We start from the raw sequence: 14,674 nt of genomic DNA, 5'->3' as shown, positions 1-14,674 counted from the left end.
GATTAGATATGTGTAGTAATTAATTTCTTCATATTATGTTAGATTTTTTTCTGTTAATAGATTTTTTTGGTGATATTATTATTGAATATGCATGTTTGGTGATATTATTGTTAATAGATTTTTTTGGTGATATTTAGATTGTGTAATTAATTTTGTTCATAGAATTTTAATGATTTTTTTGTTCATAGTATTTAGAAAAAGGAAAAAAATAAGAAGTAGTTTATATATAGTTGAACTAGCTAGTTGATTTAATAAACTAATTTATTTTACTATATAATGAAGTAGTTTGTTTTTAGTAAGTACTACTTATTTTTTTATAGTAAGTGCTTAGTAGTTGAACTAGATAGTTGATTTAATTAATAAAACTATTTTTATTTAACTATATATAGAAGTAGTTACCGCGTCGACGTCGGCGATGCCTATCCCGCATCCTCATCATCGTCGACTCGGCGGTGGAGGCCTGCTTGATCAGGGCCATGTTCGGGACTGGGCTCCGCCGGTTGGTATTGGGAGGTGCTACCTTCCGGGGGACGTAGGTTGGTGGGGAGGCAACCCGTTGTTGACCCGATCCTTGTTTGGTGGCGGTCGCGTGGGCCAGTGACGGTGGTGAGGCATCCGGACACCGCGGAGGTGGTACGTCACCGTGTCAGCGAGGAGGACGAGCACGTCCGTTGCTACATGGTTGCATTGGAGGGGAGGTTCGACAATACCTAGCAGGTTCTTCAGGGATCTCACTAGAGCTATGATCCTGTGATGGTTCCTTATCTTTGGGTGTCCACCGCCCGCGTCGATACCCGTCGGGCGCTACGGTTCTAGTTGTATTAGTGATAATATTCGACGATGTATGGACACCAAGAGATGATGTACTTTTGCTTATAATTATTGAATGCATGCTAATTTGAATACTATACTTTATTTTATGATTTGGTTTTGCTTATTTTATGATTTGGTTTTGCTTATTGAATGCTCATATTGGATAAGTTCTCCTTCATTCCCGTGTGCTAGACAATTTGGTATAATAATGCATTCGGGAATGAAAGAGGAGCTACGTACATACATCGATCATCGATAGTCAACCCGTGATTAATAATAATGATCTAGTTTAATATTTGAATTATGAACGTAGGCCGGAAATGTCGTACTCATCGGACGACGAAAACCGCCCGGGGGAGTGCGACTGGTGCCACGACGACCGAGGTATGTGCGACAGGTTCATTGAGCTGGACGAAGATCGGCACTTCAGCATTAAGCTCGAGGAGACCTGCGATGTTCATATGGTACGCAACGACGATAATAGTTTTTTTCGTAATTAAGCACGACTTCAACTATTTTAACGTGTATTTTTCATCTTTTCTAATTCGACTAGCTTATCCCATGCTTTGCAAGATGCTATGTCTTGGAGAGGATGGGTTTTGAAGACCATGCAAATTTCGAAACCAAAAAAATTATCCTAAGTACCCATCATGGTGTGGATTTTCAAGTAAAGCTGTACAATGCTCAGAGTGTAACCCATTTTGGTTGATAAAATTGGGATGCATTTTGCAAGATGTATGGTCTTGATGAGGGTATGCTTGTCACCATGGATCTTGGTGATCCTACAATCGAGCAAGAGACACCTTCGATTTGGGTCCTTGTGGATACACCTCCAGTTCTTCCCTCATGTGAGCTAAACATAGTTATTAAGTAATTTATATTATTTATTTCAAAATATATAGTTGACAACTTATCTCCATTGACAGCTTATTTTCATTCTTCAAAGAATGTGCGGAAGATGGTAGACAGAACGTACTACACCGAAGGCTCCGAATTAACTTATCAGGAGAAAAATCATCTGGTCGGATTTTGTACTGATCTTGAGAATTACAATATCTACAATCAAACTCCTCAACATTATGGTCAATACGTGCCACTAGTGCACGTGTTGAACTACGGTAACTACCATGGAGATACCTTGGTAAGATTATTTTTTACTATTACAACATCCGTGCATCTTTTTGCACACTTCTAAAACTAGTACATCATTGCTAACTACGAAGTTATTACTATGTTTTTCAACAGATAATCCCGAATGATTGTGTGCCTCATCTGATGTATACGCATGGTAGCCTTCATGTTTTGAACATACGATCAGGTCGTCCTACGAATCTCAACTGTCCATACCGGGTTTCTAAAAGAAATGGAGACATAACAATCAAAGAATGGAAAAAATGTATGGACAATTGTAAGGAGCTTCTTGGAAGCAATAAGCAACGAAGGGCAAGAATTGGAGACAGGATGATCGCCATTCTTCATAATGGAGAGTCAGGGTCTATATTGTTTTATGCTATTTTACCTTAAGGGTGTAGGTCCTACCTGATACTGATGATCATGTGCTAAGAACAATTATGTAGGGTTGGGTTCGATGACTATGAGGATGATGATCGTATGACTTATTATTAATAACGAGTAGAAGTTGTATGATGATGCGTGATTAGTAGGACTTGTTATTATATACATATATGATGACGTATGATGCAAAGTATGCATGAGCATATGGTATATCTGCGGGTGCAATGAACATAGCAGCAGCGTTGATAAACCAAGGACGAAGATAAGAGAGGACACTTCTCTCTATTAGCTAGCTATAATAACAACCTAAAAATAACCCCCAAAACCCCTAAAGCAGCCATTTTTATAAAAAAAAATTGACTTTTGGTCCCGGTTGGAGCCACCAACCGGGACCAAAGGCCCTCTGATTGGGCTCGGTGCACAGGGCCACGTGGAGCCACATTGGTCCCGGTTCGTGTTTGAACCGGTACTAATGGGTGGTGGCATTAGTAACGACCCATTAGTCCCGATTCATGAACCGGGACTAAAGGCCCTTACGAACCGGGACTAATTGGTGGTTTTCTACTAGTGGTCATTATAAAAAAAATCAATTCAATCCGTTTCTTTGCTGCGGAAGATTATCTTCACAGTCCCAGGTTGACAGTTTTGCAAGTGTTGAAGAAGGCAGGCTAACATACATAGCAGAGCACCAAGACGACTTTAGATGCGAACATTTCCAAGGTGTTGCTGACGCTGTTGGACAGGGTCATCTTGACGGTAGCAGTATAGGTAAAAAAAGAATTGTCCCTGCGGCCTTCACAGGTGGAGATCGCTATGGGCAACAAAATTTCCAAGATGGTGTTGCAATATGCCGTGTTTTTGGTCCACCTCATTTATTTGTCACCTTCACATGTAACCCAAAGTGGGCTGAGATCAAAGATGCCCTTGTATTTGAGCCTGGACAAAAAACCACAGATCGTTCTGATCTTGTGGTTCGAGTCTTCAAGCTGAAGCTGGAGCAGTTCATGAAAGGGATAATGAAGGGTCGAACATTTGGTCCTGTATGCGCGGGTAGCTATTCTTGCCACAATTCAATCATGAACAGCCCCATAGCTCTAGAGTGGTTGCACTAACACTTACGTTCAATTTGCATAGTATTATACAGTGTGGAGTTTCAGAAGCGCGGTCTGCCGCACATACACATCCTCGTCTGGCTTCAGGGTAGGACGGGCGCAGGTGTAACCGACCTTGCTGACACGTACATCTCAGCTGAGATTCCCGATCCAGGAGTGGATCCTATTGGTTACGCGTTAGTCGAAGAGTTTATGATGCACGGCCCGTGTGGTGTAGCTAATAAAAATTGTCCTTGCATGAAAGATAAGGTGTGCACAATTTTTTTTCCAAAAGACTTCCAGAGTGAAACCACTGTTGACGATAAGGGCTTTGTCATGTATAGACGTCGTGATTCTGGTATAAAAATAAACAAGAAGGGCACTGAACTTGATAACAGACATGTTGTTCCGTATTGCATGAAACTCTTAAAGAAATTCCAAGCTCACATCAATGTAGAGTGGTGCAATAAAAGTGAGGACTTAAAGTACCTTTTCAAATACGTGACCAAAGGAACAGACCGTCCAAACATTGCTTTCACAAAATACAAAAAGAGGAAACATGGTGCTACTGACGACGCTAGTGACGTGCCAGAAAGTTCTTCTGCCGCAAAATGTACAAAGTTTGAGCTGAGGGGAAAATTAGGTGCTAAAAAATATGAAATAGATGAAATAACTAATTTCCTGAAAGCTCGATATCTTTCTGACAAAGAATCTCTTTGCCGAATGTATGGTTACGATATACACCACCATTACCCTGCTGTTGAACGTCTTGCCTGACAAAGAATTTCTATCCATGTAAATAACCTACTTTCTTTTACCAGTATTTTCAGGTTAACTATACTGAAGAGAACCTGCTCGACTACATTGATCCAAACAATGATACACTCATGATGAGACTTGCTGATGACAATTTGGTCGCCAAGTGTCGCATCATGGTAGCAACTGACAAGAGGACCACTATAACCACCAACTGGTCTGAGTTTCGTCGCCGCGCCAACATTCGTGAAGGAGATGTCTGTGCATTTCGTTTTAGGATCACTTCAAAGCGCCGCCTGGTTCTCATCGTGCACCACCTCTAGATGCACAATCAAACACGCTACGGCCCCTCCGTTAATATAATCTATATAATGCACTACTAAGTACTCCCAATTATGCTATATCCTGTAATGACCTATGGTCCTCTTTTGTGCGCTCTTATATCACGCTTTTCGAGACCTACTGCTTATGTTGACAGCACTGATATCAATCAGACGTTTCATGTTCAGATCCATAATGGATTTTCTCTCTACAGTTTATATTTCTTTTCCTGCTGCTAACTTTGTTCAATCAAGATACCATCCCAAACGTTAATTAAAATAAAAAAGAGTGTTCAAAGGGGCGAGTACAACCAGGCAACGCCCAGCTCCCCCTCAAGAGGTGGGCCACGGGCGCGCCCCAACACCTTGCTTAAGGCCAAGATTGATATATAGGACGAGGTAAAGATTGATATATAGGACGATGGTATTCGGACACCGAAAGTGTTCCGGAGGGTACCGGATACTTATCGGGTCACTGGAAAGGAGTTTCGGGCACCCCCGCCAAAGATATGGGCCTTATAGGCCAAGAGAGGGAACACACCAGCACACAAGGGGCTGGTGCGCCCCTATACAGGCCAGCCCTATGAGGAGGTGAAGGAAAGAGGGGAGGGCAAGGAAAGTGTGGAGTAGGACTCCCCCTTCCTTTCCTCTCCCCCTCTTTCCTTCCCCCTTGTTTATATAAGGTAAGGGGAGTGCGCCACTTGGGAAACCCCAAGTAGGATTCAGATCCTACTTGTGGCGCCCCTTGGCTGCCTCTCCTCCCCTCCCACCTATATATATGTGGAGGGGGGCGCCTAGAACACACAACATCAATTGTTAACCATGTGCGGCGCCCCCTCCGCAGTTTACGCATCCGGTCATATTCTTGTAGTGCTTAGGCGGAGCCCTGCGTGGATCACTTCACCATCACCGTCACCACGCCGTTGTGCTGACAGAACTCATCTACTTCGCGGTGCGTTGGGACGTGCCTTCTCTGCACAGGTGAGTTCATCCTCTCCCCCCCTCCTTCTCCTCTCTACTCCGCTCGATCTTTGATCCTCGCCTCTATTTTCGTCTCTCTCAGATTTGGTGCAGCAACCTCATGTCTCCATTGATGAGGAGGGCGACCGGGATCCAAGCGCAAGACAACGAGAGCACGGCCGTCGTGCACCGACACACCGGCAGCGCGCGCATGGTCCTCTTGCTGAAACAATGATATAGGAGTTAGTGAACATAAGGAGGTAACTCATGTTTCTCTGAAACTTGCAAGAAACTGCAAAACTAAATGCTATCTGTAGCTACCAAGAAACCAAGGCTAATCGAGTCACATCACCACAGTCCACTGAATTTTGCATGCTATTGCAGCTAGTCAGTCACACTAACCCTGTTTTAGCTCGATTTGGTTCACAAGACATATACCAATCTTGCTGCCTTTGAAGAAAATAGACACTTTTGTCTGGAGTGATGCCGCTGATGCTGCCTTTGAAGACTTGAAGAGACAGTTGTCTGAACCGCCGGTTCTTGCGTCTCCCATTGATAAAGAGCCGTTGCTGCTATACGTGGCTGCCAATTCACGAGCCGTCAGTGTTGCCATCGTGGTGGAGCGTAAAGAAACTGGCAAGGAGCATCCGGTTCAATGGCCGGTTTATTACATCAGTGAGGTGCTAATTGAGTCTAAGCAAAGGTATCCACATTGGCAGAAGCTCGTTTACGGAGTGTTTATGGCCAACCGGAAATTGAAGCGATACTTTCAAAGTCATCCTATAACTGTGGTAAGTTCTGCCCCTTTGGGAGACATCATTCAGAACAGGGAGGCCACAGGACGAGTCGCCAAGTGGGCCATTGAACTTGGGCCTCACGATTTGAAGTATATGCCATGTACTGCTATTAAGTCTCAGGCCTTGGTGGACTTTATCAATGATTGGACAGAGTTACAGGCCCCTGAGGAGAAGCCGGATAACACATATTGGACTATTCATTTTAACGGGTCCAGGCAGCTAGAAGGCTCGGGGGCTGGAGTGGTGTTAACTTCCCCTCGAGGTGACAAATTCTGTTATGTACTCCGGCTTATGTTTCCATGTACTAACAATGCAGCTGAGTACGAGGCCTTACTCCATGGTCTCCGGATGGCTAAGGAGATGAACTTAAGCCGGGTAAGATGCCTGGGTGACTCAGATCTCGTGGCTCAACAAGTGTCAGGCAAGTGGGATTCCAAGGATCCCCTTATGGTGGCTTATCGTCGAGAAGTAGATGCTGTGGCTGGTCACTTCACGGGTTATCAAGTGGAGCACATCGATCGAAGGAAGAATGAGGCGGCTGATGCTTTAAGACGGTTGGGATCCCAACGTAAGTCGGTGTCGCCCAACACCTTTCTCGATGTCTTACATAACCCTTCTGTCAAGGTGCCTACCGAGGAAGAGCTAGCAGTGCCAGACCCGGAGGCACGGCTGGTGGCGGCTCTTCACGTTATCCCGGATTGGACAATGCCCTACTTGGCTTATATGACCCGGGGTGAGTTGCCCGAGGATGAGACCTTGGCGAGACAGATCATCAGGCGCTCCAAATCTATGACGATTGTTAATGGCGAGTTACATCACCTAAGTGTCACGGGGGCGTTTCAACGCTGTGTGTCCCCTACAGAAGGCCAAGAAATACTTCGTGAGATCCATGAAGGGGATTGTGGTCATCATGCCGGGTCAAAATCTCTCGCAACCAAAGCTTTTCGTCATGGTTTTTATTGGCTGACGGCTCATGCTGATGCGGAGGATCTGGTCAGCAAATGTGACGGTTGTCAAAAGTTCTCACGACGAGCTCATGTGCCGGATCAAGAATTGAGGATGATCCCAATCACTTGGCTGTTTGCAGTCTAGGGGCTTGACATGGTTGGACCTTTCAAAAGGTTTAAAGATAAAAAGACACATCTACTGGTGGCAGTGGACAAGTTTACAAAAGTGGGTTGAGGCAGAGCCGGTCAGTAAGTGTGATGCAGCCACAGCGGTTCAATTCATGAAAAAGGTGATCTTTCGTTTTGGTTTCCCACATAGCATCATAACTGATAATGGCACTAATCTCTCCAAGGATGCCATGGAAGAGTTCTGTCAAAGAGAACATATCCGGCTTGATGTTTCGGCTGTTGCTCATCCTCAATCCAATGGTCAAGCAGAAAGAGCTAATCAAGAGATCCTGAAAGGTATCAAGCCCCGGCTCTTAGTCCCCTTACAGCGGACTCCGGGTTGTTGGGTGGAGGAGTTACCATCCGTGTTATGGAGCATCAACACTACGCCTAATAGATCTACAGGCTACACGCCTTTCTTTATGGTGTATGGTGCAGAGGCGGTCCTGCCAAGTGACATCCGGCACGATTCACCCCGCGTGGCAGCTTACGTTGAGGCTGACAACGAAGAAGCTCGTCAGAGTGCACTTGACTTGCTGGATGAGGAGCGAGACTTGGCAATAGCCCGCTCGGCGATTTATCAACAAGACCTGCATCGCTATCACAGCCGCCGGGTTAGGAGCAGAACCTTTCAGGAAGGCGACTTGGTGCTCCAGCTCATCCAGGATCAGTCTAATATGCACAAGCTATCCCCGCCTTGGGAAGGGCCCTTTGTGGTCAGCAAGAATCTGCACAACGGGTCATATTACCTCATCGATATTCGAGAGCACAAAGACTCACTTAAGTCGGAGGAGGAGACCCGCCGGCCGTGGAATATAGCTCACCTCCGGCCTTATTATACTTAAGCCACCGGCTTTCAAGATGTATATATTTTTTGATGATGTATATATTATATAAAGAAATAAAGCAGGATCTCCGTCCTTTTTACCCTCAAAACTCTATGTGTCTTTTTTATCAGGTAGTGGAGACAACCAACAGGGAGCAGATCACATATGAATCCGGCTTTCCCTTTGGACTGGCTTATGATCATATCTGAATCTAGCCATGGTCACTTGGGGGCTTCCTGTTCAAACATAGGTCGTATTCGAACCGAAGAGAACATAGCTGTCGATACCCACTTGATCGGCATACTGCCAAACCCACTTGGGGGCTTCTTGATCATATTTGAATCACAGCTTAACCCCTCTGGGTCTGACGTGGATCGTATTCGAATTAGCGTCATTAAACAACTCTTATGTTCACTTGGGGGCTTCCTGTTCAAACATAGGTCGTATTCGAACCAAAGAGAATATAGTTGTCGATACCCACTTGATCGGCATCGCCAAAGCCACTGGGGGCTATATGATCGTATCCGAATCTTAGCTTAACCCCTTTGGGACGGTTTTCTGATCGTATTCGAATCAGGAGCCTGTGAACATTGCTCATACATATAATTACTTTAACTATTTTGAAACCTTCTTAAGGAGATGGTCCTTAATTCTTCCGGTTCAATATTGATCATCCCAGGATCGTAGGTGCCAAGTAAAGCATCAAATGAGTCGGGAAGACTATCAAAAGGGTCACAGGTATGCTGTTGTGATTATATTTTAAATAATCATGAACCGGCCTATATATGATGTCTTTTGGTCATGTTCCGGGTTATCAATACTCTATAACCCCCTAGTGCAGTAAACCGCCCAGAAAGTTTTGCTTGTTTTATGTGCAGGATAAGGCAAAGCAAGTTAAACATCAAGGAAATACATGGTTAACATAAGCCAGCGAAATATAGTGATGACGGCTTACAGAAGTAATAAGCACCATAAACATGCGCAAGGGCATGACCAGCATTAAGAAGTTTTTCTATCCTATTACAAGACTCCCCGAGTCTGAATAAGCGAAGCATTGTTTTGGCAAAGTTATAAAACGCCTGGCGGCTCATTCCTTCGGCGGGCTTGATGACTCTGGGTTATCCTTCTCCGCCTCTCCGTCGGTTGCTTTGTCCTGGAAGGTGGACGAGGCCCAGTCAATGCCGCTCAAGGCTTCAAATTCAGCCTCATCATCTATTAAACCGGTCGGGTCCACTTCAGGGGCAAAGGTATGCTTACGCGTTGGAGGGATCAAGCTGACTTGGTCGTATGGGACGTTTGGGATTCTCCGGTTCTCGCTATCATAGCCCGGCGAATACTTAGTAAGATCAGTATCGTTCCCAATGAGAGTCGCCAGGGGACGTACGACTTTGACACATGCAGTGAAGTCTTGGTCGTCAAATGCAGTGCCATCCTCCTTCAGGCTTGGGTATCCAAGAGAGAGATCAGCCAAGTCAAGTTCTGGCACCCACGCCTTTGCCCGGCTTAATGCGGCCACGGCTCCGGCTCTCGCAGATGCCCGCCTTAAATCCTGAATTCGTTGAGGTAGCACTGAGAGATGCTTCAACACATCTTGTAGGAGGTGAGGAGTGGTATTTGATAAGGCCACAACGGCCAAAGCGCGTTGTGACCTGGAGTACAGCTGCTCTACTAAGGTGTAAACCGCCTTAAGCTTGATCAACATATTTTGCTTCAGGTTGGTACTCCTGGGGCCTGTATGTTCACAGGCATCACAATAAGCCGGAGATAACTAGTACAATAATCCTTGGAAGATTACAATATTTCAGGTTTTTCAGAGTGACTTACCAAAGATAGCTGAGACCATTTGGGATATCTGCCGTTTTAAGTCGGACAGTTCGGTTGTTGCCTCTGCAAGAGATGCTTCTGCCGCCTCGGCCCGGGTCACCAGTGAAGCCCTCTCATCAGCCCAATTTTTCTTTTCTGACTCAAAATTTTTCCTCAGCTTCTCTTGTTCAGAGACACTGAATTCAAACTTGGAGTTGGCTTTCTGAGTTTCAAGCTCTTGGGTTTTTAGCTGGCTCTTCAGGTCAGCAATCTCCGACTCAAATTGACTTATGGTGGCCTGTATTGACATCAGGTTATGGTAAGAATCATGGTAAGGTAAAATTCAAGTCCCAAACACTTTACAAGTAAAGATACTTGGCACTTGGGGGCTAATGTATGCTTAAAGAATTTTTTAACCTATCCTACTGAGTCATACATATTAAGTCTCAAGCACTTTACAAGTAAACATACTTGACACTTGGGGGCTAATGTGTAACACAAATTCAAAGTCTCATGCTACCACCGGGTTAAATGTATTCACTTTAAACCGGACAACCTAACAGTAAGTAGATTTCTAAGTCTACAGCATATTCATTCATAAGCAATAGACTTGGGGGCTGGTACAGTAAGTAAGGTTCAGGAAAAAAGCATAAGTTATACCTCAGATTTGTGCTGTATTTGCTTCACCATGTCAATTTCCAGGTCACGACTATTGTGCACTTGGTTCAGATAGCTCGAGACTATATCACCAATGCTTAGGTGAGTATAATCAGTAATGTCCTGTTTGGCTTTCCGACGTTGGGCAAACTCCTCCTTGGCAGTGCATTGGGCAAGAACAGTAGGCCGGCCCGGTTCAACATATTGACTTTTCAAAAATTCAACTTCCGGGTCAGTCGTCTTGACCGGGCTAGGAATTTCCGGGTTATCAGAGTTGTGGACAACATCTTCTGCAGGCGGGTCAGAGGTTGGCACCGAAATATCAGAAGCCGGTTCAGGCGGTGGCTGATGAGTGGAGCTGTCAGGAACAGATGAGTCAAACGCCGGTTCAGGGACCACTGGGTCTTGGGACGGCTTATTCTTCTTTGCCCTCTTGCTGGGCTTCACTTGCAGGCTGTCAATAAAGGTAGAAGGATGAGTATCAAAGTGCAAGTATGGAAGAACTTAAAGTAAGAAAGGTTACATTACCCGGGAGCCGTTTTAAAAGTTGACATGTTTGATTGCATCGACTCGTCAGAAGAAGGAGAGGTATCCTGATCATTGGAGTCGGATGAATTGAGAGGTTGGCGAATCAAACCCGCCAAAGGTAAAGCAGAACGTAAATCGGAGATAACCTCGGTCCGACGCTTCCTGGTTACATCGGGTAAGCCGGAGGAGAGTTCTGCGTCTTGATTGGCCCGAGTCTGCCTCCGGTTCTCAAGCTGTTGTTGCTTCAAAAGAAATTGAGGATCTTGGTAAGCTAGAGGATGTGAAAATCTTACTTTCCGGGTCACCCTTCGGATTTTTTGCTTTGGCAAAGGCTCTGAGTCAGAGGAGATTATAGTTACCTCTTCGTCAATTGCTTGCCTGTTCCCTGTATCCTCCTAAAAGGATAGAATATCAGTAGAGTAACGACAAAGGAATTAAGAAAATCAAAAGATTACCTCTTCATCATCGGAAGAAGAGTCATCCAATTTAAGCATATCAGAGGCGCTGGGTTTCTTCTTCTTTGAGGTGCCCATCTTGGCGGCTTTCCTTTCGGTTTTCTTGGCTGCCCTGGCCTGTTTGGCAACCTCATGGTCATACTTGACCTTTCAGAAATTATCACCAGCCTATGGAAAAAGATAAGGAGTCATAAGTACAAAGAAGGTATAACATGTTAAAAAGGGTTTATTAAGATTGGTAACTCACTGCAGGGGTCGGGTTCTTCTTGCAGAAGGGAAGTAAGCCGAAGGCATTGCTAGTCACAGTGCCCTCCTTCAACAGTGACTGGGTTGTAGCATCTACCACATCATCTGGTAAATCGTCAGGACTATGACGCATTGGGTCATCCTTCTCGCATGTGTAAGTACACATTAAGCCGGAGCGGTGGCTTAATGGTAGTATTCGCCAGGTGACCCAGACCCGGACCAGATCGATGTCATTTAACCCGTTTCCCAACAGAGCTTTGATTTTCCTGATGGTGGGGTTGAGAGGCAGGCGCTCAACATCGGTCAACTTGTCTGCCAGCGGATGGTTGGACTCAAGGTGCAGGGCGCGAAAACCGGGCAGAGGCCTTTCGTCAGCCGGTGAAGTGTCTTGACAGTAGAACCACGTCTGGTTCCAATCTTTCGGGTGACTCGGCAGCTCAACATAAGGGAAAAGACAATCTCTCCGCCGCTGGATTGAGATGCCGCCAAGCTCAAGACTAGGCCCGTTGGCACGTTCATTCTGCCGGTTCAAGTAAAAAAGTTCTCTGAACAACAGCAGACTTGGCTCCTCTCCCAGGTACACCTCGCAGAAGACTTGGAAATTGCAAAGATTTGACACGGAATTGGGTCCAATGTCTTGAGGTTTAAGATCAAAGAAATTCAAAACTTCCCTGAAGAATTTTGAGCCGAGAGGGGCAAATCCCCGGTTCATGTGACCCGTGAACACTATCACCTCCCCTTCTTTGGGATGAGGCCTCTCTTCAGACGGGTCAGGGGCACGATAAGACATGACCTCCTTTTTGGCAGGTGGCCAGACTTCACGAACTTAGCAAGTTTGCTTTTGGTAACTGTGGATGGAACCCAATTGCAAGTCACAGGGGCTTTGGCCGCCTTAGGTGCCATGACAACAGTTGGCCTACGACAAAATAAGAAGTTTCCAGTTCAACTTTAACCCGGGAGAAATATTTAAATTATTTAAAGTGGCGGCTTAAGAAGGGGCCTAATGATATAAGGGTGACTGTGCAACAGTATTTAAGCCGCTACAAGTATCAAAAGTAGTTCAAAATTCTTAAGGTCGTGAGAAGCAAGTAAGGCTCACAAGATCAGTATCATTTATTTAAGCTGGACACTTGGACAGTTGTGTTTAAGGGCATTTACCAGAAGAAGCTTTCCGGGTGATAGAAACAAGTTTCACAGACGACAGCTATTATTCTGGATCAAATTATTGCTGTGAAACACAAATTTTCTAGACCTAAAAACAGGACAGAGAAGTTCATGCACTCGAAGAAGGTCTCCAAACAAGGGAAATGAGATCTGTTTCTATGCAAGATAAACACAAACAATTACCGCAGCAGTTCTACATAGTTTTTACGATCTAAACAGGGCATTGGAGGTGCAAACTAGCGAGGGTTTGCATCGGGCGGTGATGAACGCCGACGAACTCAACAGGGCCCCAATGCAGATCTAAAGAAAGGGAAGGGGAGGAACTCACGGATGCGGACGAGCTGCGGAGGTTCGCTGTCGATTTCTGGTCAGAGTCAGGTTGATGCAGCGGCCTGAGTCGATGAATACAGGGAGATCTGCGGCGGCGGCGGCGGAGCTCGAGTGACAGAGAAGAGGCAAGAGGAAGAAGACGACTGGAAGGAGGAGAATGGGAGATCTAGGTCACGCCTATTTATAAGGAGAGAATAACTGAGACGGCGTGGGAAACGAGGAGATAAGAATTATTATCCAGCGGCCCCGACGCCTCGATTTTCGGAACAGTCAATAAAGACAGAGATCCGTTGAAAGATACGGTGACGTCACAGCGGCTTAACCCGGATCCAAGAGATGATGTCATGGCGGGTTAAAAGAAAACTTTTGCACGGACAGAAGATTGAGTATATGTTAAGGTATTTTAAGATTGACATGAACATGTTCAAATCAATCTGGGGCCTAATGTTGGGGATATAACTATTTGTATAAGCCGCCCAGGAGGGGTCGGGTTACGCAAAAAGGATTCACCAGAGAGAAGCCCAAGGCCAAGCATGAAGATGGCGGTTCAATAAAGGGCTTAAAGGCCCACAGGCGACTTAAGGCCCGTTGTAGTAAACCGTCGTAATGGCATGACTTGTAACATAAGGTAGATTTAACTAGTCATCGAGCCGGACACTGTTTATAAGCCGGTCGGGACTCTGTAAGCCACAGGGCGTCAACCCATGTATATAAGGGGACGACCTTGTAACGCCCCAGATATACTTTCCCCATTTGTACTCCAACTCTTGCCGTTTCCGGTGTCAAGTTATATTTATTTCTCGGGTTCGGGTCCTTGTCTCCGTGTGTTGTTTTCGTTTTCATGCACCTCATACCATGTCATCACGTGCATTGCATTTGCATACATGTTCATCTCATGCATTCGAGCATTTTCCCCGTTGTCCGTTTTGCATTCCGGCGTTTCGTTCTCCTCCGGTGGTCATTTCTACCTTTCTTTCTTGTGTGGGGTTTAAACATTTCTGGATTGGACCGAGTCTTGCCAAGCGGCCTTGGTTTACTACCGTAGACCGCCTGTCAAGTTTCGGGTCATTTGGACTTCGTTTGATACTCCAACGGTTAACCGAGGGACCGGAAAGGCCTCATGTGTGTTGCAGCCCAACACCCCCCAAATTTGGCCCAAAACCCACCAAACTCTGCTCCATGTCCTAGAGCGTTCGATCACGATCGTGTGGGCGAAAACCGCACCTCATTTGGACTCTCCTAGCTCCCTCTATGCCTATATATACACCCCTCCGTTTTCGGATCTCTCCCTCTCCCC

The 14,674-nt window shown here is 45.5% G+C and overlaps 1 protein-coding gene across 1 annotated transcript in view; it reads left to right on the top strand.

The window, feature by feature from the left end:
* The window catches only part of LOC119320859, a 31,091-nt gene extending 26,593 nt beyond the window's left edge, over positions 1-4,498 (top strand). The window contains exon 4 of the mRNA XM_037594781.1: positions 4,241-4,498. Within this exon, the coding sequence (XP_037450678.1) occupies positions 4,241-4,498 (258 nt within the window). The remainder of the gene's footprint in view (positions 1-4,240) is intronic.
* The last annotated feature ends 10,176 nt before the right edge of the window (positions 4,499-14,674 follow it).

The sequence above is a fragment of the Triticum dicoccoides genome, chromosome 6B, assembly GCF_002162155.2.
Source record: "Triticum dicoccoides isolate Atlit2015 ecotype Zavitan chromosome 6B, WEW_v2.0, whole genome shotgun sequence".
Classification (NCBI taxonomy): Eukaryota; Viridiplantae; Streptophyta; class Magnoliopsida; order Poales; family Poaceae; genus Triticum; species Triticum dicoccoides.
The sequence above is the reverse complement of the archived record's forward strand: the minus strand, read 5'-3'. Positions and strand labels throughout refer to the sequence as shown.